The sequence below is a fragment of the Sturnira hondurensis genome, unplaced genomic scaffold (assembly GCF_014824575.4).
Source record: "Sturnira hondurensis isolate 20B ecotype Veracruz unplaced genomic scaffold, ASM1482457v3 Scaffold0021209, whole genome shotgun sequence".
NCBI lineage: Eukaryota > Metazoa > Chordata > Mammalia > Chiroptera > Phyllostomidae > Sturnira > Sturnira hondurensis.
In genome coordinates, this window is record NW_028093840.1 from 613,273 (window position 1) to 640,971 (window position 27,699).

General features: G+C 34.6%; 1 protein-coding gene across 1 annotated transcript in view; it reads right to left on the reverse strand.

The window, feature by feature from the left end:
• Positions 1–27,699, reverse strand: part of LOC118977063 (gamma-1-syntrophin-like) — a 263,268-nt gene that overhangs the window by 47,499 nt on the left and 188,070 nt on the right. The window contains exon 11 of the mRNA XM_037031825.1: positions 20,841–20,879. Coding sequence (XP_036887720.1) covers positions 20,841–20,879 — 39 coding nt within the window. The remainder of the gene's footprint in view (positions 1–20,840; positions 20,880–27,699) is intronic.

A 27,699-nucleotide genomic window follows, 5' to 3' on the forward strand; every position in this document is an offset into this window, starting at 1 on the left:
ACAGAGTTCTTCCTCCTGTGGGGGAGTGTCCTGAGACAGGCCCAGTCACTCTCCTACAGCCTGGGGACCAGGTATTACTCAAAGAACTCCAACCTGGACCGCTCCAGCCCAAGTGGACAGGGCCTCATACTGTTATTTTAACCACCCCCACAGCAGCGAAACTGGTGGGTCAGCCAGTGTGGGTCCACCTCTCCTTAATCCGGCCCCTGCCTCAGGAAAGTGGTCAGCACAGCCCATAGGAGATACCCGAGTCCTCTTTACTAGAACTCCAGGTTCTCCCAATGAAGTCTCTACAAATCCTCCTCCTTCTTGCTTACCCATCCCTGCAAAAATCCCCTCCTAACCTACAAACCAAATACATCTAGAGATTCTTCGTATGTGAAATATATTGCAGAAATGGACAGGTAAATTCTCACTCTGTCACTTTTGGGGACTGCTCTCCCACTGGATGCTCTACATCCATCCGTCTCTCTGCTCCCAAAAGTAGCTTTAGAGGGCTAGATGGCTGGACTGCCCTGTATGCACACTCTCTGCTCCCTCTATGACCAGACAAAAAGTAAGTGCAAACTCTGGCCAGATACTTATGGAGGCTGCCCCTACTACTATTGCAAATACCATAAATAGAGTACTCTCCAATCATGGCGCTTTACTGTTTGTGATCCATGGGACTCTAGATGGGAACAAGGAGTGAAGGGAAAACTATACAAAAGCCTCTCATATTTGTATCCCCAGAGTTCCATTGAAATATACTGAACTCTTGTTCCAGAACCATGGAATACAACCCTATTAACTGATACCATATTAACACATGAACAATCTTTGCAAACACGGACCCAACAAAGAAAGCAGAGTGCCCCTTTTTCTTGGCTGAGCCTCATATGCCAAGGAATTCAGCTCTTCATCACTGACATAGGAAACGTCACCGACTGTTTCTTGTGTGCTTTTCTTGACCGCTCCCCTGTTGCGGCAGTTCCCATACCCACTCCCCTCAAGGTCACAAACTTCCCGACACCTTTTTTCCTAAAGGATGTACCTCTCTTTCAAAACATAATGAATCCCCAGTCTGGCAAAGGAAATAGACTTCCAGGAAATCCAGGAAGCTCAGAGAGTGCCAAAGAAGTTGGACCCAAGAAGGAACACACCAAGGCACATCATAATTACATTAGCCAAGTCTAAAATGAAAGAGAGAATCCTAGAAGCAGCAAGGGATAAGGGGACAGTCACCTGCAAAGGAGTACCCATCAGACTGTCAATGGATTTCTCAAAAGGGACCTTACAGGCAAGAAGGGGCTGGAAAGAAGTATTCCAAGTCATGAAATCCAAAGACCTACAGCCAAGATTGCTTTATCCAGCAAAGCTTTCATTTAGAATGGAAGGACAGATAAAGTGCTTCTCAGATAAGGTCAAGTTCAAGGAGTTCATCATCACCAAGCCCTTATTATATGAAATGCTAAAGGGACTTATATAAGAAAAAGAAGATGAAAAATATTAACAGTGAAAGGACAGCAAACACACAGTTATTAACAACCACACCTAAAACAAAAGCAAACCAAGAGGACAGCTAGATCAGGAGTGGAACCATAGAAATGAAGAAGACATGGAGGGTTAGCAACAGGGGAGTGGGAGGAGGAGAAGAGGGGAGAAGGCACAGAAAATAGCATAGACAGTAGGTAGAGAATAGATAGGGGGAGGGCGAGAATAGTGGGGGAAATATAGAATCTAAAGAACTTGAGACACGTGGTTATTAAACTAAGGGGGGAAGAATGGTGGGGGAGGGTTGTGCAGGGTGGAGGGGAATGAAAGGGGGGAATAGAACAACTGTAATGGTATAATCAATAAAATATATTTTAAAAAAACCATAATGAACAGTCCAAAAGTACGTTACACTACTGCAGGCGCTTCCTCATGCAACCAGACCATGCAGATATCAGGAACCACTACCAGCCCCCCAGGCACGTTTTTCTGGTGCAATGGAATACTGCTGTGGACCATTAACTCCTCCTCAGCCTTCCCCTGCTTTCCAACTGTGCTGACCCCACAGCTTACGTATTATGGAAAAAGAGAGCTCAGAGACAAACTAACCAGGCATAAAGAAAAACGAGCTGTCTTTCTGCCCGTGTTAGTAGTTCTAACCTTCACCACAACCCTGACAGCAGCTGGGGTAGGTGGTGCTGGGCTAACATACAGTCTCCAAGCTACTCGCCAGTTACAGGCTGAGTTGGAGCAGGCCCTTAATGCCTCAGCCATCTCTCTAGCATCCTTGAAGAGACAGATAACCTCGGTAGCCCAGATTGCCCTCCAGAACCACAGAGCTCTAGACCTACTAACAGCAGAAAGAGGGGGAATGTGTCTTTTCCTGCAGGAACAGTGCTGCTTCTATGTGAATGAGAGTGGCATAGTAGAAGAGAATGTTAATACCTTACAAAATCTCAGGGAAAAATTACACCAAGACCCCACCACTCTTGAAATAACCCCGTGGTGGTGTTCCCCATTTTTTACCACCCTGGTCCCAGTCCTAGGGCCAGTCATAATAATCTGCATACTATTAATGTTTGGCCCCTGTTTCCTGAGATTCCTCCAGGAAAGGATACGCTAGACTTCCAGAATTACTTTTAACCAGATCCTGCAGACACAAACCTACTCACCTCTCCCTTGCAAACTAAAAACAGCTGACCTCTAGGCCCTCCCCTCTACTCCCCTCCTGTCAGCAGGAAGTAGCCAGATGAACATGATGTCCCTTATCCTATCAAAGAAGTCGGAATGTTAGGGTGGGCAGGATAGGAGGAAGCTCTGGCTGGACTTCGCCAGGATGGACATCCTCACAGTAACCTGACTCTGAGGAAGAGACCACCAATGCTATATTGCTGCTTTGTTCAGAGGGCACCAATCCCTAGCCCCCATGGGGAGCCAATGAAAATAAAACCCCACTACATTCCCTGCTTGGGCGTGACTTCCCCGGCCTCATCCTGCAGACTGGGGAACCTCACCTGGGTGCACAAACCCCAATAAAGCTCTTTATTGCCTACTTTATGGCTGATTGGCATTTCTTTCTTGGCGGAGCCTAAGAAAACCTCTCAATGATCAAGTAGGGTTTATTTCACAAATGCAAAGTTGATACAACATTCATAAATCAGTAAATGTGATTCACTACATAAACAAAATTAAGGATAAAAACCACATGATCCTCTCAATAGATGCAGAAAGATCATTTTATAAAAACCCACCATCATTTATGATAAAAACTCTCAGCAAAGCATGAATAGGGGAACATACCTAAACATAATGAAGGCCATATATGACAAATCCATTGCCACATCATACTCAGTGGGCAAAACTACAATGGTCCCCTTAAGATTGGTTACAAGACAGGGATGTCTGCTATTATCATTTTATTCCACATAATGATAAAAATCCTTCTTTTTTTTATCTCACTGCTGTGGCTGGAAGTCTTAGCCACAGCAGTGAGACAAAAAAGAAGAAGAAAAAAAGGCATCCAAATTAGAAAGGAAGAAGTAAAACTGTCATTATTTGCACATGACATAATAATGTACATAGAGAACCAAAAAGACTCCATCAAGAAATGACTAGAAATGAGTCCCTGTCTGGTGTCCTCAGTGGATTGAGTATGGGCCTGTGAACCAAGGGATCACTGTTTGATTCCCAATAAGGGCAGGTGTCTGGGTTGCAGGTCAGTTCCTGGCAGAGGATGCATGAGTGGCAGCCACACATTGATGTTTCTCTCCCTCTTTCCTTCCTTTCCCCTCTAAAGATAAGTAAATGAAATCTTAAAAAAAAAGAAATTACTAGAAATGAATTCAGTGAAGTAGCAGGATACAAAATTAATAATAATCCAGAAATCAGTTGCATTTTATGTGTCTATAACAAACTAACAGAAAGGGACACTAAGAAAACAATCCATTCAAAATTACTTCAAAAAGAATAAAATATCCAGGAATAAATCTAACTAATGATATAAAAAGCTTTACTCAGAAAAGTATAAGACACTTAAGAAATTGAAGAAGATACAAATAAGTGGAACCATTTAGTGTGTTATTAGATAGGAAGAAGTAACATCATCAAGATGTCCATACTACCCAAAACAATATATAGATTAAACATAATTCTTATCAAGATACCAATGAAGTATTTCACAGAACTAGACCAAATACTTCAAAAATTTACACAGAACCACAAAAGCTTCAAACGGCAACAGTGTTCTTGAGAAAGAAGAACAAAGTTGGAAGAATCACACTACTTAATATAAAATTTTAGGAAAAGATCAGAATAATCAAATAGCTAGATATTGGCACACACAGACACACACAAAACAGACATAGGTCAATGGAACAGAACAGGGAACCCAGAAATAAGCAAATATTAATAATATTTGCTTATTAATAAGCAAATATTAATTGAATATTTATATTCAATTAATATTTGACAGAGGAAGAAAGGACATGCAATGAGCTAAAGATAGTTTATTCAATGAATGGTGTTGGGAAAATTGGACAAATAAGTGCAGAAAAAGGAAACGGGACCACTTTTCTATACCACACACAAATGAATAAATTCCAAATGGATTAAAGACATAAATCTTAGAATCCAAACTATTAAAATTTTAGAAGAACACATATACAGTAAAATCTTACTCATTATTCATAGCAATATATTTTCTGATATACCTCCTCAGGCAAGAAAAACAAAATAAAAACATATGGGGGGGTACATCAAACTAAAAAAATTTGCACAACAGGGAAACCATCAACAAAATAAAAAGAAACTCACTGAATGGGAGAACATAGTCACTGATACATATGAAAGGGGGTTATACCCAAACATTTTAAAGAACTTTTAAAATTCCACACAAATAAACCAAACAATCCAATTTTAAAAATGAGCAAAGGACCTGAGTAGATACTTTTCAAAAGATGACATACAGATGGCCAATTGACATATGAAAAATGTTCAACATCACTAATCATCAGAGAAATACAAATTGAAATCACAATGGGATATTACTTCACACATTTCAGAATGGCTACCATCCACAGATCAGCAAACAACAAGTGCTGACGAGGGTGTGGAAAAAGGGAATCTTTTGCATTGTTGGTGGGAATGCAGAAAGGTTGGTGCAGCCACTGTGGAAAGGAGTATGGAGTTATATCAATATTTAAAAATGGAATTGCCTTATGACCCTGTGATGTTATCTAAAGAAACCTGAAACGCTAATGTGAAAGAATAAAAGCACCCTTGTGTTCATCACAATGTTATTTACAATAGCCAGGGTTTTGAAGCAATTCAGTGTCTAGCAGTCCCTCAGTGGATGAGTGGATTAAAAAAGCTATGGTTCTTTTATACAATTAAATACTACTCAGCCATAAAAAAAGAAGAAAAATGTACCCTTTATGACAGCATGCATAGACCTGGAGAACATTATGCTAAGTGAAATAACCCAGTCAGAGAAAGACAAATACAATATGATTCTACTCACATGTGGAATCTAATAAACAGACTGAACCAACGAACAAAATAGAGATAGGCTCAAAGAGAGCAGACTGACAGCTCTGTCATGGGTTTAGGGTATGGAGGGTAGAGCAAAACAAAAAGGACTCATGGACTTGGACAGCAGTGTGGTGGGGGGAAGGTGTTGTGGAGATGGAAGAGGAAATAAGGAGGATACGTGGTAATGGGGAAATACCATAAAAATAGACTATTTTAAAAAAGAAAAATGTTAAAAAAAAACAAAGAAACACCATACAATGAAAAGCTTTTTTAAAAAAGCAAGTTATCAACAAATGAAAAGAAAAATCAATGAATGAGAGATCAAATTCATAGATAGATCTAATAAGAGGTTAATATCCAATATTTATAAAGGACTTACAAACACAACACCAAAAAAAACACCCCAAAACCTAATCAACAAAATAAATAAATGAGCAGAATACAACCAGAGATTTAGAAACAAAGAACAAACTGATAGTGACCAGAGGGGAGGGGAAAGGAGAATAAGGAGGGAAAAAAGGGAGAAGGAACAAGCAAAGGAACACAAGTAGAGGAATCATGGGCATGGACAATGAGAATTAACTGTGTGAGTTGGGGAGATGGCATAAGGGAGAGCAATGATAAAAAGGCAGGACAAAAAGGTTTTGAGCAACAGTAAAATAAAAAAAAAAGAAAGAAAAGCAAAAAAAAAAAAAAAAAAAAAAACAGACCAAANAAAAAAAAAAAAAAAAAAAAAAAAAAAGGCAAAGCCCCAAACAGACACTTCTCCAAAAAAGAAATACAGTTGGCCAACTGATATTTTAATAGATACGCAACATCTTTAATCAGTAGAGAAATGTAAATTAATACCACAATGAGATATCACCTCACACCTGTCAGAATTAATAACATCAATAATTATTAAATAACAGGTGTTGATGAGGATGTGGAGAAAAGGGAACGCTCATGCACAGTTGGTGGGGATGCAATTGGTGAAGCCACTGTGGAAATCAGCATGGATTTACTTCAAAAAATTAGAAATGGAACTGCCTTATAACCCAATGATTCTACTTCTGGTACTATATACAAATAAACCTAAATTACTAATTCCAAAAAATATATTCTTCCCTATGTTAATTACAGAGTTATTTACAAGAGACTAGATTTGGAAGCATCTATGGGTCCATAAGTAGATGAGTGGATAAAAAAAGCTGTGGTACATTTACAAAATGCAATATTACTCAGACATAAAAATAGAAGGAAATGTTATGTTTTTCAACAGCATGGATGGACATATATTATGTGAAATGAAGTAAGTCAGAAGAGGATAAGTGGTATGTAATATCACCTACATGTGGAATCTAATGAGCAAAATAAACTAACCAACAAAATAGAAACAGACTCTAAGATACAGAAGGGAAGAGGTTAGGGTTGAGTGAAAAAGGTGAATGAATTAAGAAAAAAAAAACCTCATAGATTCAGGCAACAGTGTGGTGATTACAAGAGTAAAGGAAAGGTGGTAGAGGGAAGACTACAGGGGCGATGATACTGGATAGTGATGATGGAAGGAGACTTGGCTTGGCGTGTTGAACACACAATATACTGTACCGATGATGTATTATAGAGTGGTATACCAGTGTCATTACAATAAATTTAATAAACACAAATAAATATGAAATAGGAAAGTAATACAAGTAGCATAGGCAATATGTAAATAAGAGAAGGAGAGAGGCTATATTCCTATAATATTTTATTTATGGATGCTGAAATTTGAATTTCATAAATTTTTAAGGATAACAAAATATTTTCTTTTGATTTTTTATCATTTAAATATGTACACGATATTGTTAGCTTGTGAGCTGTATGGAAAGATGGATTTTGGCCTGTGAGTTATAGTTGAAAATTCCTGATCTAGGAATTAATGCATGCCAAATCAAAACCTCTGAACATTTGAGAATTTTTCAGGTCTTATAAGATAAGATATGTATATATGAGTTTCTAACATGTTTTTGCTTCAGCATATGAAATGTTACATTTAATTTTTTCACTTAGTATGATAATCATCACACCATTTCTTCAATTGTACATTTTAAATATTTTTTCTAATTGTAACAAAACAGAAATAAGCTCATTCACTGTGAAAACTTATTTTGTCTTGGTATTTTCACATCTTTTTCTTACCTTTTTGTGAACCTAGTGAACATAATTTTATTTTTAAATTGATATTTTAATAATAATAAACACTAAATTTTGACCAAAGCCATAATAAAAATAAAACAAAAATGTACAGCCAAAATAATACAAAACTAATAAATATCACAATGAAAAACATTACAATAAAAAAAGAGCAACACAAGTCAAATAAGTCAAAATTTGGCTCTTTAAAAAAAATCAAAATAATTAATAAGACATTATCTCAAATGATAAAATAAAAAAGGAAAAGGACAGATGCTATAATCAGGAAAGCAAGAGGGTACAGGAGAGATACATAAGATAATATTGTGAATAAATTTGTTAAATAGATCAGTAAAATGAATGTATGGATTTCTAAACAAACACAAACTACCAAATATTACTCTAAAAGAAATAATCTTAATAGCTCTATACTTTCAAAAGAATATAAATGTTGGTTGGAAACCTACAAATAAGTAAGACTTCATTCAGGTCTATATAGTTTTACTGAGAGAAGTTTACCAAATACTTAAAGTGTAACTAATAAAAATGCAATGCAAACTCCACCAGAAAATTCAGGAAATGTGACAATTTCCCAATTCATTATAGTAAGCTACTATTACTGCACTATCAGGTGTTATAAATACCTAAATAAGTTAAACAACACTTTCCCAAATGCCTCTCAGTTGAAAAATTAAATAAGTTAAAAACTATCTCAAATAAAAATGCAGTATATCAAATCTGATTTCATATAAAGGTATTAGAAGAAGGAGATGAAAGGAATAAAGACATTAAAAGAAAACTACAAATCAATATATCAGAAACATAGATGTAAAATTATTAAGAATATATTAGAAAATCAAATTCAATAATATATAAAATGTTTGAGCCATTTTGAATGAGTATTGTATATACCCAAAATGCAAATGTTGGCTTAACATTTTAAAATATATAATAAACCATATTAATATAATAAAAGGAAAAATACAATATCATATCCATTGCCACAAAAGACATTTAAAAATTCTAATATTCATTCCTGACTAAAAAAAAGAAACTCTCAAAATTTTGGAATTTCCACCCAAGATGGAAGTGTGGGTAGACACTGTGCCTCTTCACACAACTAAAAGGAAAACAACAAATTTAAAAACAAAAAACAACTAGAACTGGCAGAAACTCAAACTGTATGGAAGTCCGACAACCAAGGAGTTAAGAAACAATTGTCCAGACCAGTAGGAGGAGCAGAGACAGGCAGCCAGGTGCAGCAAGGCAGTGGCTGGAGGACCTGGGGGTCAAGGTGGCAGCTAGCAGACATGGCCAGGAGGCAGCTTGGACTGGACAATCCCACATTTGGATGAAGATAATCCAGGAGGAACAACTGGGGAGCAAGACATACCACCCAACTCAGGGATCCAGTGAAGGGAAATAAAGCCTCAATGCCTCTCACTGAAAACACCTGTGGGGATTGAGGCAGCAGCAGGAGAAACTCCCAGCCTCACAGGAGAGTTTGTTGGAGAAACTGACAGGGTCCTAGAATGTACACAAGCCAAACCACCTGGGGAATCAGCACCAGAAGGGCCCAATTTGCTTGTGGGTAGCGGAGGAAGTGACTGAAATCCAACAGAGTGGATCAAGCGCCATTGTTCCCTCTCAACCCTTTCCCCACATACAGCACCACAATGCAGCAACATGGGTTGCCCCATTCTGGTGAACACCTAAGGCTCTACCCCTTACTACTAACAGGCACACAGAGATGAAAAAAGAATGGCCCAAATGAAAAAACAGATCAAAGCTCCAGAAAAAAATATAACTAAACAACAAAGAGATGTTCAACCTATCAGATGCACAGTTCAAAACACTGGTTATCAGGATGCTTACAGAATTGGCTGAGTATGGTCACAAAATAGAGGAAAAGTAAAGGCTATGCTAAGTGAAATAAAGGAAAATGTACAGGGAACCAACAGTGACAGGAAGGAAACTGGGACTCAAATCAAGGATCTGGACCAGAAAAAAGAAAGAAACATTCAACCAGAACAGAGTGAAGAAACAAGAATTCAAAAAATAAGGAGAAACTTAGGACATCTTTAAACATTCCAACATCTGAAAAATAGGGGTGCCAGAAGGAGAAGAGGAAGAGCAGGAAATTGAAAACTTATTTGAAAATATAATAAAGAACTTCCACAGTATGGCAAAGGAAATTGACTTCCAGGAACTGCAGGAAGCTCAGAGAGAGTCCCAGAGAAGATGGACCTGAGGAGGAACACACCAAGGCACATCATAAATACATTACTCAAGATTAAAGATGAGGAAAAAATCTTAAGGAGAAAAAGAGACAGTTACCTATAAAGGAGTTCTCATTAGACTATCAGCTAATTCCTCAAAGAAAGCTGGCAGGCAAGAAGGGGCTGGAAAGAAGTATTCAAAGTTATGAAAAGCAAAAACCTACATCCAAGATTACTCTATCCAGCAAAGCTATCATTTAGAATGGATGGGCACATAAAGTGCTTCCCAGATAAGGTCAAGTTAAAGGAGTTCATCATCACCAAGCCCTTATTATATAAAATGTTAAAGGGACTATCTAAGAAAAAAAAAATATGAACAGTAAAATGACAACAAACTCACAGCTATTAACGACCAAACCTAGAAAAAAATAAGCAAACAACTAGAACAGGAACAGAATCATAGAAATGGAGATCACATGGAAGGTTATCAGTGGGGGAGAGGGAGGAGGAGAGATTGGGGGAAAGGTACAGAGAATAAGTAGCAAAAAGGGTAGGTAGAAAATAGACAGAGTGAGGTTAAGAATAGTATAGGAAATGGAGAAGCCAAAGAACGTATATATACAACCCATGGACATGAACTAAAGAGGGGGAATGCAGGTGGGAGGGGGTGCAGAGTCTCAGATCCATATCAGAACCCCTAGCCCAGGGTTCAAGTGCTGGGAAGAGAAGTTCCCATAACTTCTGACTGTAAAACCATCTAGGACTGAGGCTGAGTAAACTGGGGTGCTCTGGAGTCCCAGGTGTTCCTCCTGTTAAGGGGCCAGCACAAACTTACAATGTGGCCTCTGTTGGGCACATCCAAGCTGGCTGAAATAAGAGCCATGTGCAGATCACTCTGTAGCTAATGCTGGCTAATCTCAGGCCGGGCACAGGAGGCAGCCAAACTTGGCCTGAACCTCTTAGGAGACCCTGAGGTTCTATATGTTTGTTGAACAACTTTAGACCACCTGGAAGCACCATCCAACCACTTTCACAAGCAACATATGCAAGGAGTGGCTTAATTGGGCACCACCAGAGCTTGGCTGATGTTAGTCACCCTGCATGGAGTCAGCCCCTGCACAGATGATCCTCCACAGAGGTCTCAGTCAGTTCTTGCAATAAATCTGCCAGGGGTTAAATCCCTGCCACTAAGAAAAAGCAGAAATCAAAGCTCAAAAGATATAAGGAGGGCAAAAGGATAACAAAACAAGATCTTTAGATGTGGGGTCTAACAGAGATTCACTTCTGATTAAAAGACACACACCAACTGAACATAAGCAGATGAAAAAATATATTTCATGAAAATGAAAACAAATAAATGCTGGGATAGCAATACCTACATTGAACAAAATAGACTTTAAAACAAAGGCTGTATACTAAGAGATAAAGAAGGACCCAGAAATTTCACTTCTTATTATTTATACAAAGAAATATATTAAATAAAAAAATACATACATACATATGTTCACTGCAGTATTATTTACAATAGCCAAGCTATGGAAGCAACCTAAGTGTCCAGCAATAGATGAACTGATAAAGAAGCGACACCTACATACTGTATAATGAAATATGATTCAGCCATGAAAAGGAATGAAGTCTTGCCACCTGCAACAACATGAATGGACTTGGACTTGGATAGTACTGTGCTGATAGTAAAGCAAGTCAGATAGATGAACACAAATGGCATATCATTTCACCTATATGTGGAATCTAATAAACAAAATAAACAATTAGAACACTCACAGACTCACAGAGGCAGAGAGCATTTTGATGGTGGCTAGATGGAAGGGCAGTTGGGAGGATGACTGAAAAAGTTGAAGGGATTAAGAAGTACAAATTGGTAATTACAGAAGAGTCAGGGGGATATAAGTACAGCCTAGGGTAAATAGTAAATAATACTGTATTATCTATTCATGGTGTCATATGGGTACTAGGTTTTCAGGGGTGATCCCTTAGTAAGTTATATAACGTCCAACATTGGGCTATATATCTGAAACTAATATAATATTGTATGTTAATTATAATTTAAAATTATTTGAAGGAAAATAGATGAATAAAACCACTTCAAATGGATCATAACCCTAAAGTAGAAATTTGTAAAATAACCTAGCATAGAACATAGTTAAAGATGTGTTGTGGAATATACAAAATTTTTTAAATTAAAATGACAAAAGTATAATTTATTAAAATATGATAAATTAGGCTGGGACAACATATTTGAACAATCACTTCAGAATATAAAATATACAGATTGAACATAATCACATAAAATGATGTTTAATGTAATTTAAATAATGACCCTACTAATAACTATTCTTACACTGCTGGTATGAATGTCATATGATAAAACCCTTCAGAAAATAGTTTTGCATTTTCTTAAAATGTAGAAAACACCTCCATATTAGCCAGCTATAGTATTTTAGACAAAAGAAATAATAGAATGTGTCAGTACAAATATTTGTTCATATATTTATACTAGTTTTATCTTTAATGCACTAAAATTTAAAATAGAACAAACATACATTAATATGTAAATGGATGTACAAATGGTAGCATCGTCATCAATAAAATACTACGCAGCAATAAAAGTAAGGAAGGACTGATGTGTATAGTAACATGTAGAAAACTAAAAATCCTGGGTGGAGTAGCTCAGTGTACAGGCCTGTGAAGCAAAATGTCACCGGTTCGATCCCCAGTCAAGGCATATGCCTGGGTTGCAGGCCAGGTCCTCAGTGAGGGACATATGAGAGGCAACCACACATTAATGTTTCTCTCCCACTCTTTCTCTTTCTTGTCCCCTTCCTCTAAAAATAAATAAAAATATTTTTTAAAAGAAAACTAAAAATCATCATTCTGTGTGAGAAGTTAGACAACAAAATCATAACACATTGTATGATTCCATTTATATAACATTCTGAAAAAATGCAAATAATTCTGTAGTGCCAGAAAGCAGTCTGGGGATGGGGTCAGGGTGAGATGGAGGGGGATCAAGATTCTGCACCACTTGTGGTGCACAGGTTATCTTCTCTCAGGACGGATTTTACACTTCTCAAGAGGAATGTGACAGAATCTAAATGCCATTAAAAGACCAAGAGGAGTAATTGATGTTGTCCTGAGGATATTAATGTGTGAACATTTCTTTATGAGGCAGGGCTGCAGATGAAGTGGCTGCTTTTGCTAGCAAATAAAGTTTATGGAAATTTGGGCTTTATCTTTTTAGCTTTGACTGTATCTGCACAAATTTTTTCATCCCATTGCTCTGTATCCTCTTTCTTCCACATCCATGCCTTTACCATGATACAAAAGACTATATTCAGTATGTAATACTTCTACCTAATCATATGTCTCCTATCTATCTATCTATCTATCTATCTATCATCATTCAATATATTAAGTTGTTGATCTATATGAGTGTTAGTTATTTTGTGCATATATGTATGTATGTGTGTATATATATATATATATATATATATATATATATAAGAGAAGTTTGTTTCATGTTATATGTTCTTCCCTCAGGATTTTGATTTTTTTGTTTAGTAATCAAAACAAGTGAGAATAATTATAGCTTTTTCTTTTTTAAAAAAAGATTTTATTTATTTATTTATCTTTAGAGGGGAAGGAGAGGGAGAGAAACATCAACGTATGGTTGCCTTTCATGTGTCCCCTGCTGGGAGTTGGCATGCAGGGAACCAGCCTGCAACCCAGGCATGTGCCCTGCCTGGGAATCGAACTGCGATCCTCTTGTTCGCAGGCCAGCGCTCAATCCACTGAGCTACACCAGCCAGGGCTAATGATAGCTTTTTCAATAACAAAGCAAGGTACAAACACACAGACGTACACGGAGCATCTCACTCTTTAATCAATTCTCTTCCAAAATTTCTAAATGTACTTTATTTTATTTTAATTGTAGTAACTAATATCTGTGCATAATTGGATGTGGGCTCTTATAGCTCAATTGTAGAATACATTTTTGTAAATCTGTCTTTTCACTTGCTATTCTGCTACTAATTTTTACAAGGATTTATAATATAGTTGCTTTTACAAGGGTTAACTTAAATGAAAATATTACTTTTGGGGGGGGAGGATTCTCCTTTAAGTAATAAATACCAGCATATTTTATCAAGAAATATTATAAAACAGACAAAGAGAGCAACAGGCTCATTAACTCCAGGTTACATGACTCCATTTGTTGTCAACATTTATAAATAGCATTTTAAGTAGAATAAATAAAGATTTTTTAAAAAGTTTTCCTTCAGTTGAAAAGAACCTGGGTTTTAAAGTCCAAAGCAAAGACCAGTTGCTAGTCTTATTAATATAATAATATGCTTAAAAAAATCACAAACACATATACACAGGCACATCTTTAATAAAGCTGAAAATACATTAAAACGAATGGCTTCATATTAGATTATTAATTTTACACTAGTTATTTTTAATGATGTTTAGATCACTATTATACAATCAGTAGATCTGAAGAGATAGATTATACTTGAAATGCAATCTGTTTTTTTCTTTTTTCTGTTCCAATTTAATATTAATTGTGTTTTTCCATTACCTTTCAGTCCCCTTATGAAACACCACACTGTTCTCCATGTCTGTAAGTCCTTTTCCCTTTTTACTTAAACTTTCCACCCTATAAACTCTCCCCCAACTAGCTATCATCCTGCTCTCCATTTATGAGTCTGTCTCCATTTTCCTTGATAGTTCAGTTTGTTCACTATTGAAGTCTACTGAATTACTGGAGAGTAGGGTTTAGGAACAGATCAAGTTAAAACACTGCAAAGCACCCTCACTGGTATTGCTCATTGGATTGAGTGCAAACCTGTGAATCAACAGGCTGCTTGTTCAATTCCAATTGATGTATGTCTCACACATCGATTATTCTCTCTCTCATTCTCCCTCCTTTCCCCTCTCTCTATAAGTAAATAAATAAACAAACAGACAAACAAATAAAATCTTTAAAATAAATAATTAAAATGCTGCAAAAGTTACGGTTCCTTACAGATTCAGCTGTTTTTTCCTTGAATATGTATGTGCCCCCTGAGTTCAGCAAGATTTTGTGAATTTCCATAGTTGTGAAAAAGTTGATTTTGACCATTTTTGCTGGTTTTTTTTTGTTTCTATGGGGAAGTAAATTTTGGAGGTACTTCTCTCTTTTCTCTGATGTTACTCCAAAAATGGACTTTAAAATTTTTCTTTAATTTCTTAGCTCTCCCAACAGAATCAGAGACTGACTCCAGCATTCTATGAACTGGATGTAGCTATCTATAATTATGTGTCCAAGTTACAATAGCTAGACAAAAATGAATGCTTCTCTAAGGTAAATATCTGAAGTAACATTTTACTTATTTCAAAGAAGTATATTTTATTTATTTGAACTGTTATAATTTAATTATATTATTTGCATAATGTCCCGTATAAAAGAAACCTATTATACTTTCAGGATGAATTAGTCTTCCAACATGCCCCCTTGCTAATTATAGAAGATATTGATTGTAAATGCCATTTTTGTGGGGATTATAAAGTATTATTAAGGATGGAAAAATTTTTGTTAGTAATGATTAAATAACAAAATGTAATAAATTAACAACATATTTTGGTACACATTGTGATATGAAACACATATGCTTGACTAAATAATTTCTAATTCATTGAGTGAATTATCAAAAACATGTTCCACATCAAGCTGAGAGTCATTGCTTAATTTAACAAGACTACCTTCACCATTCCCCCTGCTTTCTAATAAAAGTATCAAATGAAGGATAATTTTAGCATGTTCATTTTACAGATGAACATGATCAAAACTGTAATAGAGAAAGCAGATATATATGGCCCAAATGCATAGAGAAAATGAGAAAGTAACTCCTAACAAAGGGTGAATTAGGAGTTACACTATTATAATTTCAAGTATAGACAATAATTAAGATTAAACTAAACCTCATTGGCCTTGGTTTAATATAATTTCTCATTTATTTGATTCCCAGACAATATAATAATTTTTTAACCTTATTGAAATATAGTGATATAAGTCAACCACGCACAGTTATAGGGGAAAGTCTGGCAAGATTTGACATATACATGTGCCTGTTAAACTATCACTACAATCAATATAATGAACATATCCTTCACCATCTAAAATTCCCCATGCTTCTTTATAATTATTCCTTTTGCTACCCTTTCCTTTCCCCATGCAAATGCTGGTTTGCATTCTGATTTTATAAGTTAGTTTGAATTTTCAAGAATATTATAAAATATTCTAGAGGCATAGTAATATTGAGACTGGATGACATTGAGTAATAAAATTATATAGGTTTTAAGTGCACAATTCTATGACACATTATCTGGGTATTGATTGCATTGTGTCCACCACCAAAAGTCAAATCTTCTTTTCTCACCATATATTTAACTCTCTATACTCTTTACTACTTCCAAGCCTTTCTCTACTAAGCACCATACTGTATTGTTTTTTATTACTAAGTAATACACCATTACAGAAATATGACTTGGTGTGTTTGCCATTCATTTATTGATGGAATTTGAGTTGTTTCTTATTTAGGGCTGTTAGCACAGGAAGCTGCTATGAATATTCATGAGCAAATCTTTTTTATGGACATGTTTTCATTTCCTAGGAGTAGAATGGCTAGATTATATGGTACATATACACTTAACTTTGTAAGTAACTGCCAGACTGTCTTCCAAAATGATTGTGTCATTTTACATCACCACCTGCTATGTATAATAAATCAAATTCTTTCTCTTCAATACTTAGTATGGACAGTTACAATTAATCACACGGTCCAGCATGACATTACTATTTAATAAAATTTCTTGGACAATCTTCCATATCAGTACCAAGATTCCATACCAGAAACAAGAGAGTCCTCTCATCCTTTTTCTGTATGTTTTTTTTTTTTATTGCATGTTCCATTACCATGTAGTCCCATTATCTTTTCACCCCGGCAGTTACCACACTATGAGGCCTCTTTCCTTTTTGCATCTAACCCCTCCCCTCCCCCACTCTTAGCTGTCATCCTGCTCTCTGTGAGTGTCTCTATTTTGCTTATTACTTCTGTTTGTTCATTAGATTCCTCGTGGGCGAAATCATATGGTATTTATCTTTCTCTGGCTTATTTCACTTAGAGTCATCTCATCCTTTTAATGTCTGCATCGTGCCCAACTGATTGGATATTTAGGTTGTATCAGACTCTTTGTTTCTTTTCATCATGCTCAAGGGTTAGTTCAGTTCTTAAAAGTTTCATAGGAACTCGAGGCTATCATCTTTTCCAGTCTTTCTGCAGTATTTATTTTTTGGAGCTTCTCGGTCTGAACTTTATGTCTTATGGTAGCTTTCATATGTTTTCCCCTTTTAAGTTTGCCACATTCTGACGATATTCTTAGATATATTACTTCTAATTATGTCTTTTCTTTATCTTAATCTATATTTCAGTAGGTTAACTATTTTCATTTTCAATAAACTCTTTTTTATTTTTGAACTTCTATTTGGTTCTTTTGCAGATGCACATTTTTCACAACGTGTCCACTTCCTGACTTACAATTTATATTCCCTTTTTGCTGTCTATAAGAGGGTCATTTTATTTTATTTTATTTTTTACTGTATGTTTTCATTACTATTTAGCCTCCTTATAACACCTCCCCACCACCCCCTCTCTATTGTCCAGATTCATGAGTCTTTTTTTTCTTAATCCTTCTCTCCCCACATAGCTGTCATCCTGCTCTCTCTGAGTCTCTATTTTGCTTATGAATTCAGTTTGTTCAATAGATTCTAAATATGAGTGGAATCATATGGTATTTGTCTTTCTCTTGACTGGCTTATTTCACTTAGTATACATTTCTTTTATATAACAAAGAAGTCTGAAGGGGAGGCAGGAGGAGTAACAGTGGAAGGAAGGGGAAGGGACTAGTCAAAGAGTATGTATGAATGACACAGGGACATGGACAACAGAGAGGGGACTGGCTGTGGGACAGAGGGGAGGCCTAGGTGAAGGGGGGCAAAAGGGAAAAAAGTGGGACTACCATAAAAGAATAAATATTAATTTTAAAAATAAGAGAAAAAAGTCATAAAAAACAAAATAAGATAAAAAACAATTTTGGATTGTTCTTTAATCTTCACATTATGTTTTTTCTTACAATGGTTTATTTCCGCACATAGTTTATAACACTAGGTTACAAGCTCTTCTTTGGTGAATGTAGTTTTACTGAACATCTCATATATTCTGGACTGTGGGAATATCCCTAGAGAGCTAATCTGTGGTACTGGCCACTCCCAGACAGTAGTGAATTTCTTCAGTTCCAGAGTCCTTTTTGTTTTTTGTTTTAATTTATCTGGTTGTGATTTCCATAATCCATGCATTGCACAATTCAAAATAAAATACCACAGTAAGTTGAAGACTTCTGTTCCAATGTATTTTGGGTAACATCTTGTTTTGAAACCTAGGGCTTTGAGAGGGCTTGACTTTTGTTGTATAACACTTAATATTTTAAAATATGTCATAATATTTAATCATAAGCATACATATCCACATATATGTGATATAAGATTCAGAGAATTTTACATGAAAAAATAAGTTAGGAAGAAATTTGAGGTGAAAACAACAATGTGGTTTAGGCCAAGATAAGAGTTCTGTTTGAATGGTAACCTGGATGAGAAATAAGATTACATGTATTTTTAGATTTTTTACTCCTTAATGTGGCTCAGATTTTATTAAGGAACAGATTCTGCTTTCCTAATTCACTGGTATAACACTCTGCAGGTTATGGATATATATGAATGTTGAACTCACTGTGTTTCCTGATAATCTTTATATACTTGATAGAAAGTAGTAAAGGAAAGATCTGTTCACTCTTCCTTTTGTATTTTAAAATGACAGGAAGAATTCATTTTAATTTAAAAATTATGAAATTATAAGAAATTTCCATTGAATTTCACTGATAACATCACAAAGCCTAGTAAACAAAAGGCCATGAATACTGATGCTAGATTGTTTATTATATATTTGTGTTAAAATATTAAACAACTATTATCATTATTTATTTTATATGTAAATTGTTTTCAGATTTTTATTTACTTCAGTCAGTATTATTCAAAACCTAAATAAATACAGAAGTGGCAAGGATTATTACAAGTCACTAAAATAAATATATAGGAAGTGTTAAATGTAGTTTTAGTTATAAATAAAAATAGCTGTGGGTTTACCAGGGCTGTGAAACATTTATAGTATTATAAATTATACTAATTATTAATTCTTCACATGTTGAGTTTAAAAGGTTAAGGAAGGGTGGTAACACAGATATTAGAGTCATTCTTCAAAAATGTTTATTATTTATACTTTTGTTAATACTCCCAAAATAAGTAGATCTGTGTTTTTATATAGCTAATAAAACAACCATGTCTACTGATGTATATTACACCCTTCCCTCACAGCTGATGCATCTTTCTATTTTGAATGATTTCTATTAACAAATTTCCCCTCAACTTCAGACTTATGAAATTGTTAAACTGCTCTTTCTAAGATGTCACCTGTGCACCATCAGTATTGGAATCACCTGGGATGGAATGGGAGCTACAAAGAGAATTTCCCTGGTCATCACGGAGCTACTGAGACAGCAGCTCTGGTCTAGAACTCTGGTCTTAGCATTTTTGACAAGGGCCTTCATTACAAATACAGATTGCCACACAATGTGGCAAGACCCACATGTCTCTCCAACCTCTGCATCTATCCAGAACATCTAATTGGCTCAGGCTTGATGATCTGAATTTAAGAAGCAGGGGACACCTAGGGCTGGAAATACATAGTTCAGAAAATTGTAGACACAATGAGTTTTTCAAAGCTGTTCTCATTAATCTTTCAGTCACACACAGCTTGGAGGGCTAGTCAAGGTTGGTGGTATAACTAGTGATATAATTTACACAAGAGCATACATTTTGTATTCCAAGGGAAAACATTAAAAACCTAACACATTAATAATAATAATGGTATATAGAAAACTTTACATGTACTGTCATTTAATCCTCAAGAATAAGTGTTGAAGATAGTTGTGCTTCTCCTGACAGATGGGAGAACTGAGCTGTAGGTAAGAAAAGTAACCTTGTTTTTATAAGCTAATAAATTATTTAAAAATTTTTACCATTGAAATTAACCTCAGTTTTGTGTGCCATTTGTAAATAGATATCTAAGATATTTAAATCATGATCTTTGTTTGAAAATTGAGGTTGTTGTCAAGAATAAGTTTACACCTTTCAATTGCAGTACCACCATCACACAAACTTGATATACCAATAACACGAGTCAAAATACTGAGCTTTCATTTACTTTTAAAATCAAATTAATAATATTAGTATGTTTATGAAAGTAACACAGAAGATAATTTTGACATAATAAAGTTGTAAGGAGAATCAGTTATTTTTCTATAATTGCTTTATTCTACAATCAGTTTTTAGGCTTATAAGTCAACTAAATTCATTGCTTGATTAATCAGACATTATTTTTATTCTATGCATTTATACTCATTTGAAATACAGTCAGCGAATTTTTAAAATCCCTATTAACTTTTAGATCACTTATGTGTATTCTTCCAAAAAATAATACAGTAAAACTACATCATATAAATTGCTCTACATCATGTATTTATATTTAACATTGTATATAAATAATCTGTGTAAAAATAGTATTTACTTAGTTTATTTAGATAAAAGTTTTTTAAAACTGCTTTTAATATGATTAGATGAACAGATATACCACAAACTATGAATGAAATCTAATAAGCTATGTATTTTCCTGAAGATAGCTAATGATAATACCAATTATTTCCATATACAAATTAAATTCAATTAAGATTATTCTTAATAATAAATAAAGTGAAATAAATATATAATTTGACTTTGAAAGTATTTCTCCATCTTACCTGCTGGTTTACAGGGAAATTTCTGTTGACCTTTTTAATCTGCAATGATAAATAAATTAAAAAAGTAAGAACAACAAAGATAAAGTGACACAAAATTTCCCAAATGTTATGAGAAACAATTTTTGTCAGTAAATATATACTGACACAGCAAAATCATTGCATATAAGACAGCGATTATGAAAGAAAATAATTTTTACTACCAAAATCATTTCAAATTTCATATGAAACTTTTCTAATGAATGTTATGCTACCACTTCAGGAGAAGCAAGGAGATCATCTGCAGAGTAAGTCATATATAAAAAAGAAAAAGGAAGCTTTGCTGTTATATGATTATCTACCAAGAACATAGAGAGTAACACTCTACAGCTTATTTATCAATTTGAAATCATATTGTTTTCAATTTGCTTTAACACTCAAGAGAACACAGGAAATAGAATATTCAAACATTAAAGTGTATGTGTCAAAATATTTTCAGTGAGGGTCCCAAATGAAGTATAACACTTATTTTCAGACAATTTAATGAGTAACTTTTAATAAGAATTTAATATAAATCCTGAAAGAAAACATTTGTTTTGTTGTAAGTTATACAAAAAACTCTAAAAAATGAATATGAAATTTAGATAAATGTCCTTATGCTATGCAAAGTCATTGTTCAGAATTTTTTAAAATCAAATGCAATTTTTCATTGTTTTCCTAAAAAAACAAATAATGCTAACTCTGTATGGCATAATCTTACATCAGCCTAATGAAGCCTATTTTTGTTTAGAAAATGTTTTATTGAAATATTTTATTCTTTCCTTTTAAAATTTTAGTTTCCTTGTCTTACTGAATTTAATGAAGTCACAGGAAACTAATGGGCATGGTAGACAAATTTGGAGAATGACCAAATGGCTCACCAATAAGGTCAGACTTACTGGTAAGATTTCTGTTTTGAACATAAAAGAATATAAAATTTGAGAAGATTTATATGATTTCAGTAAGGCTGTATACAAAAATATGCCTCTTTTACATTGCTATAATCACTTCAAAATAGTTTTTCTTTGATAAAGAATCAGCTAAGTAATTCTCTAAAACTACTGGTGCCATCAGGTAAAATGAAGGCAGTTTGGAGATGTAGACAGAAAGAGCAGAATCCTAAACATCTTTATCAATCAGTTAAAAAGCCTTTAATGGACACTATGTGGAATTATGCTTTTTGCCAGATCATATTATTTGTTATACAAATTCAATTTTATAAATTTATGAAAACATTTTATGTGGACCCTTGTCTTTAAGTGTACACTGTCTAGCTTTACAGCTTTTCATTTTACACTGGAAAAAAAAAACAGTTTGGATAATCTATTTTGTAAAGCTGGAAATCAGCAACATAGACAGGCACTGAATTATAGAAAGTAGTGGTTGAAGAAAAATACATATGAATCACAGAAATCTCGTTCTACTAACCCACCCTCAAGAGTTTTTTGTGGAATTGACATGCTTTCTCCAGTACTGGTTCAATTTAATTCCCCATTAGAGTATTTACTAGATGAGTAGTTTTATTTATCTGTGTAAATATGTCATTTTGTATTTTCTATTGTTGTTTTGTTATAGTTTTCCTAAGTATAACCTGACATCACTCATAAATTAAATTAGTAACTTGTAAATCTTACCACCTTTTTCCTTTCAATAAATTTATTGTATACTATTACTTCTTTTATAAATAAAATATAGGCTATATTTCCCACCACTTCTCAAAATATCCAAAAATGAAGGAGTGGCATCAGTGGACAAAACTAAGAACATAAGAAAAGGCAAACAACGAAAGTATTAATGATGAGACAATTAGAATGACATAGTATTTAGTTCAAACAAGTAGAATAAAATCTTTTTTAAAAGATTTTTTTAAATGTTTGTAAAATCATGCAATGAGCTTTAGAAATTAGTTCCAGGTAGTTTTCCTAACATGCAACAAATACCATAAAAATAAAACAAAACAACAATAATAAGCCAGTTACTGAAGAATTAACATTCTTCCAATTGTAAATATTTTTAGGAAATCTAAATTTTAAATGAACTCTTTATAGAAAATATTAGAAGTCATTTTTTAAAATTACTTGTTGTGTAATAATAACAAATACTATCAATAAAATGGCTTAGTAAGATAAAATATTAAAAACATTAATGATGATATAGATTTATTCTTTAAAATAAATCTTTATGTCATGTGAGGTAATGTTTAATTTATATGTAGGAAAATATTAAACTATAAATAATATTCAGGGTTAGGAAAAACAGGTTTATAATTGTGAGTACAGGAAACAGTTTATTTTTATATTATGTATTAAACATTATATTCTTTTCCAAGTGTACAACCATAAAGCTACTTTTCCTCACCCCTGTATTTTTGGTAATTAAATTAAATTATAGAACAAAATATTCAATATTGCCTAATTTTGACAACAATGTTATTTCTAAATAATGGAAATTCTAAATTATCTGCATCACTTTTAGACTGCTCTTCAAATAAGAAAAATTAAAATTTGTCCAAAAGACATTTAATGTTAATCTTATTAGAAACCAGTGCTGATTTTATGTTATCAGAACCAATCATTTGTATTATTAGAAGCTGAAAAATAATCTATAATAAAGTCAGTGTCTGAACTTCAAGGCTTGTGGAGATAAAAGGACACAACTTCTACCCACATCACACCAATTGTTTATAGAACATGATTACTGAAGCTATTATCCCTAAAGCTGTAAAAGAAACAGAATATGACTTAGACTGGGATTGCCTAACACATTCTACAAGAAGAGTACTGACATAAACTACTACAGAGTAGTAGTTTACACTACTGTGAGTGTAGTTGAAATACACTCACATAAAGGAAATTCATGTTAAGACTTTTAGTCCAAAATAGAAAGATAAAACCACTCATCATATATTCTTCTACACTTAGTTTCTTGCAAGAAACTTCTCCTAAACCTCAGAAGCAGACATTATCTTATTTCCAAGGCACCAGTTACAGTCTCATGTAGCAGACATGTAGAGATTTTCAATTCCACAGTTATGTCCCTGAGGCTATGTCTGTGAATATGAAACCCTCTCTCACAAACATTGGTTCCAGGCTGCAGAGACTCGGGATAGTGCTTCTTCCAAGCACCCTGGGTCTTCTGTGGTTGATACAGACATGACCAGTGGGTGGATCCACTACTCATCAAAGTCAGTGGCTCATACAAAGTCATGTCTGTCAATATGACAGAGTACCACTCTACCTGATGAGACTTCTCACCATTTTACAGCTATACAGCTGAAGGAGATTCCAGGTCACCAACAAATCTTTTCTTCTCCCATATGCACACTAATGCCATAATTTTTTTATCATCAAAATTTGGTGATATACTTTGGCACTTAACTTTTTTTTCTAGACTACATTTAAAATACAGCTTTAAGGGCCGCAGTTGTTCAGTCTCTTTGAATAAAAAGGTCACCTGTTTTCTCCTGGGGGGCAAAAGTTAAATATGATGGGGAACCCTTCAAAATCAGAATATCTTCTGCGCCCCTTGTAGTATAGGCTTCTCCTGCTACATGAGCATTGTTTTAGGAACTCATTTGTATCAGTGTACCAGATGATGTTGTTGTGAGAGGCTGCACTCAGCTTCAGTGAAATAAGACCCAACACATTTGCCCATTTGATGATGTATTTATGAACACACCTGCCCACACAATGCTGAGTTTTCAAAAGTTTTTGACCCAAAACAGCATGACCCCTGAACCGCACCCTTCCTATTCACTCAATTTTGCCCTTAGAGACTTGTTTTTTGTTTCCCCAGATGAAAATAGGCCTGGAGGGAAAATGTTTTGCCAATGTGGAAGAGGTGAAACAAACAAACAATAGAAACACTGAAAGACATCAAAATCAATGAGTTCAAAACTGCTTTAAGCAGTGAAAAAAGTGTCTCGATAAGTATATTGCATCAAATGGAGGATATTTGAAGGTGACTGAAGTTTAAACATGTAAGAATAAACACACAACTTTTATAAATAAATTCTGTTTTGGTTTAGGTTCCCCCTCATAGTTGCTGTTACCTAAAACCATAGCCTTGGAGACTATGTAACTATATGGTATCTTTAGTTTATTATTTAATTTAACTTATGCCTTCTGAAGTTTTCATAGCCTTTTTTGTCAACTCTTAAGAGGATAGATCCTGTCTCCTTGTTCTTTAGCAATTTATTTCTTCGGTGCCCAAAAAGCCTTTTGTAACACATTTACACATAATAAATGCTCAAAAGTTGAAGAACACATCATATATTCTGCACTCAAATTGGATGATTTAGTAAACTATGAATATGTCTGTTATAACAGAAACATTCCGTGTTTCCCTACATTATGTATCAATTTTGAATTGTAAATTGTCAAAACTTGAATATTTTTAATCTAGTGTTGATTCAAGCTGAGAATGTGGGGTACAATTAAAACTCACTGACAGGATAAGAGAATATAATTTACATCATGTAATTTTTCAGAAATTCCTCACAGAAAACAGAAATTATAGTTCAGTCCACACTAATAAGAAATGATGAGAAGGAAGAAAGGAAGGAAAGAAAGTAGGAAACATCCAAGGCAGTAGAGTTGCAAATAAATTACATAGTTATTCTACCTTAAGGATAAGTATAGAATTAGATTATCTTGTGTTACTTTAAAGACATTTATTTCAAAGACAGAAATATTTTATGTTTTCCATCTTTTTAAAACATATTTTATTGATTATGCTATAATAGTTGTTCCATTCACCGCCTTTATTCTCTTCTACCCTGCACCCCCCTCCCACCCATACCCTCCCCTTAGTCCATGTTAATTGGCCATAAATATAAGTTCTTTGGCTTCTCCATACTATTCTTAACCTTCCCCTGTCTATTTTGTACCTACGATTTATACTTCTTATTCCCTGTACTGTTTCCCCCAGCCATGCCATCCCTCCATGAAGACAACCCTCCATGTGCTTTCTATTTCTGTGATTCTCTTCCTGTTGTTTGCTTTTGTTTTTTTAGGTTGAGTTGTTGATATTTGTGAGTTTTTTGTCATTTTACTTTTTGTATTTTTGACCTTATACTACTTAGATAAGTTCTTTTTACATTTCATATAATAAGGGCTTCATGATGATTAACTCTTTTAACTTAACCTTATATGGGAAGCACTTTATCTGCCCTTCCATTCTAAATGATAGCTTTCATGGATAGAGTCATCTTGAATGTGGGTCTTTGCCTTTCATGACTTTAATACTTCTTTCTAATCCCTTGTTGTCTGCAAGGTTTCTTTGGAGAAATCAGCTGATCATATTATGGGAACTCCTTTGTAGGTAATGGTCTACTTTTCTGTTGCTGCTTTTAAGATTTTCTCCTTATTTTTAGTCTTGAGTAATGTAATTACGATGTGCCTTGGTGTGGTCCTCCTTGGGTCCAACTTCTTCGGGACTCTCTGAGCTTCCTGGAATTCCTGGAAGTCTATTTCTTTTGCCAGATTGGAAAAGTTCTCCTTCACTTTTTTCAAATAAATGTTCAATTTCTTGCTCTTCCTCTTTTCCTTCTGTTACCACTATGATTTGGAAGTTGGAACATTTAAAGTTGTCCTGGAGGTTCCTAAGCCTATCCTCGTTTTTTTAATCTTGTTTCTTCATTCTGGTCTTGTTGAATGTTTCTTTCTTCCTTCTAGTCCAAATTGTTGATTTGAGTCTATTTTCTTCCCATCACTGTTGGTTTCCTGTACATTATCTTTTATTTCACTTTGCATAACCTTCACTTTTCCCTCTATTTTGTGACCATACTCAAGCAATTCTGTGAGCATCCTGATTACCAGTATTTTGAAGTGTACATCTGATAGGTTGTACCTCTTCATCACTTAGTTATATTTTTTTCTGGAGCTTTGATCTATTCTTTCATTTGGGCCATTTTTTTGGTCTTGGCATGTGTGTTATGTAGTCACTTCTCCCACTACACACATGCAAATTGGGCTCTTCTGGTGCTGATTCCAGGGTGCATTTATGTATGTTCTAGGACTCTGGTCTCTCCAACAAACTTTCTTCTGAGGCTGGAAGTTTCTCCCACTGCAAACCCCACAGTTTTTTCCGGTCAGAGGTTTTGAGGCTTTATTTCCCCACACTGGAAACCTGGGTTGTGTGGTCTGTCTTGCTGCCCAGTTGTTCCTCCCAGTTTATCCACATGCAAATGTGGGACCATCCTCTCCACCAGCCACTGCCTTGCCATGAGTCCTCTCCACCTTGGCTGCCTACTTCTGCCCCTTCTACCAGTCTGGGTGAATGGTTTTTTTTAACTCCTTGGTTGTTGGACTTCCATACAGTTCGATTTTCTGTCAGTTCCAGTTGTTTTTTGTTTTTAAATTTGTTGTTGTCTCTCTTTTGGTTGTGCATGGAGTCATAGTGTATCCTATGCCTCCATCTTAGCCAGAAGTCTAGAAATATTTTAAATTAATTTAAATTATAGAACTGTAAAATTTGATAACTCTTATGTAAACTCTTGGCAAAAAAAAGTGTTCAAGAGTTTTCTTGCATTTAAAAGGATTTATAGGTACTGTAATTCTTTAGAGACTTCTGGAAAAAAATAAAAATTAAATCTATGGAACAAGAAGCAGAGCTGATTTATCTTTCTTCCATTAAAAAGTAAAGAATATTAAGAAGTAAAATGTGCTATGAGTGTCTTTTTTCAGAAAGAATGACTATAGAAGAAAAACTGAAAAACTGAAACAAAGAATGATATATTCCATGCAAGATGGATTTGCATCTACAAGATTTTTTAATACCAAGTTATTTGAAATCACGAGAGTTGGTTTAACAACTTCTATACATTTTGGAAGATAATATCTAT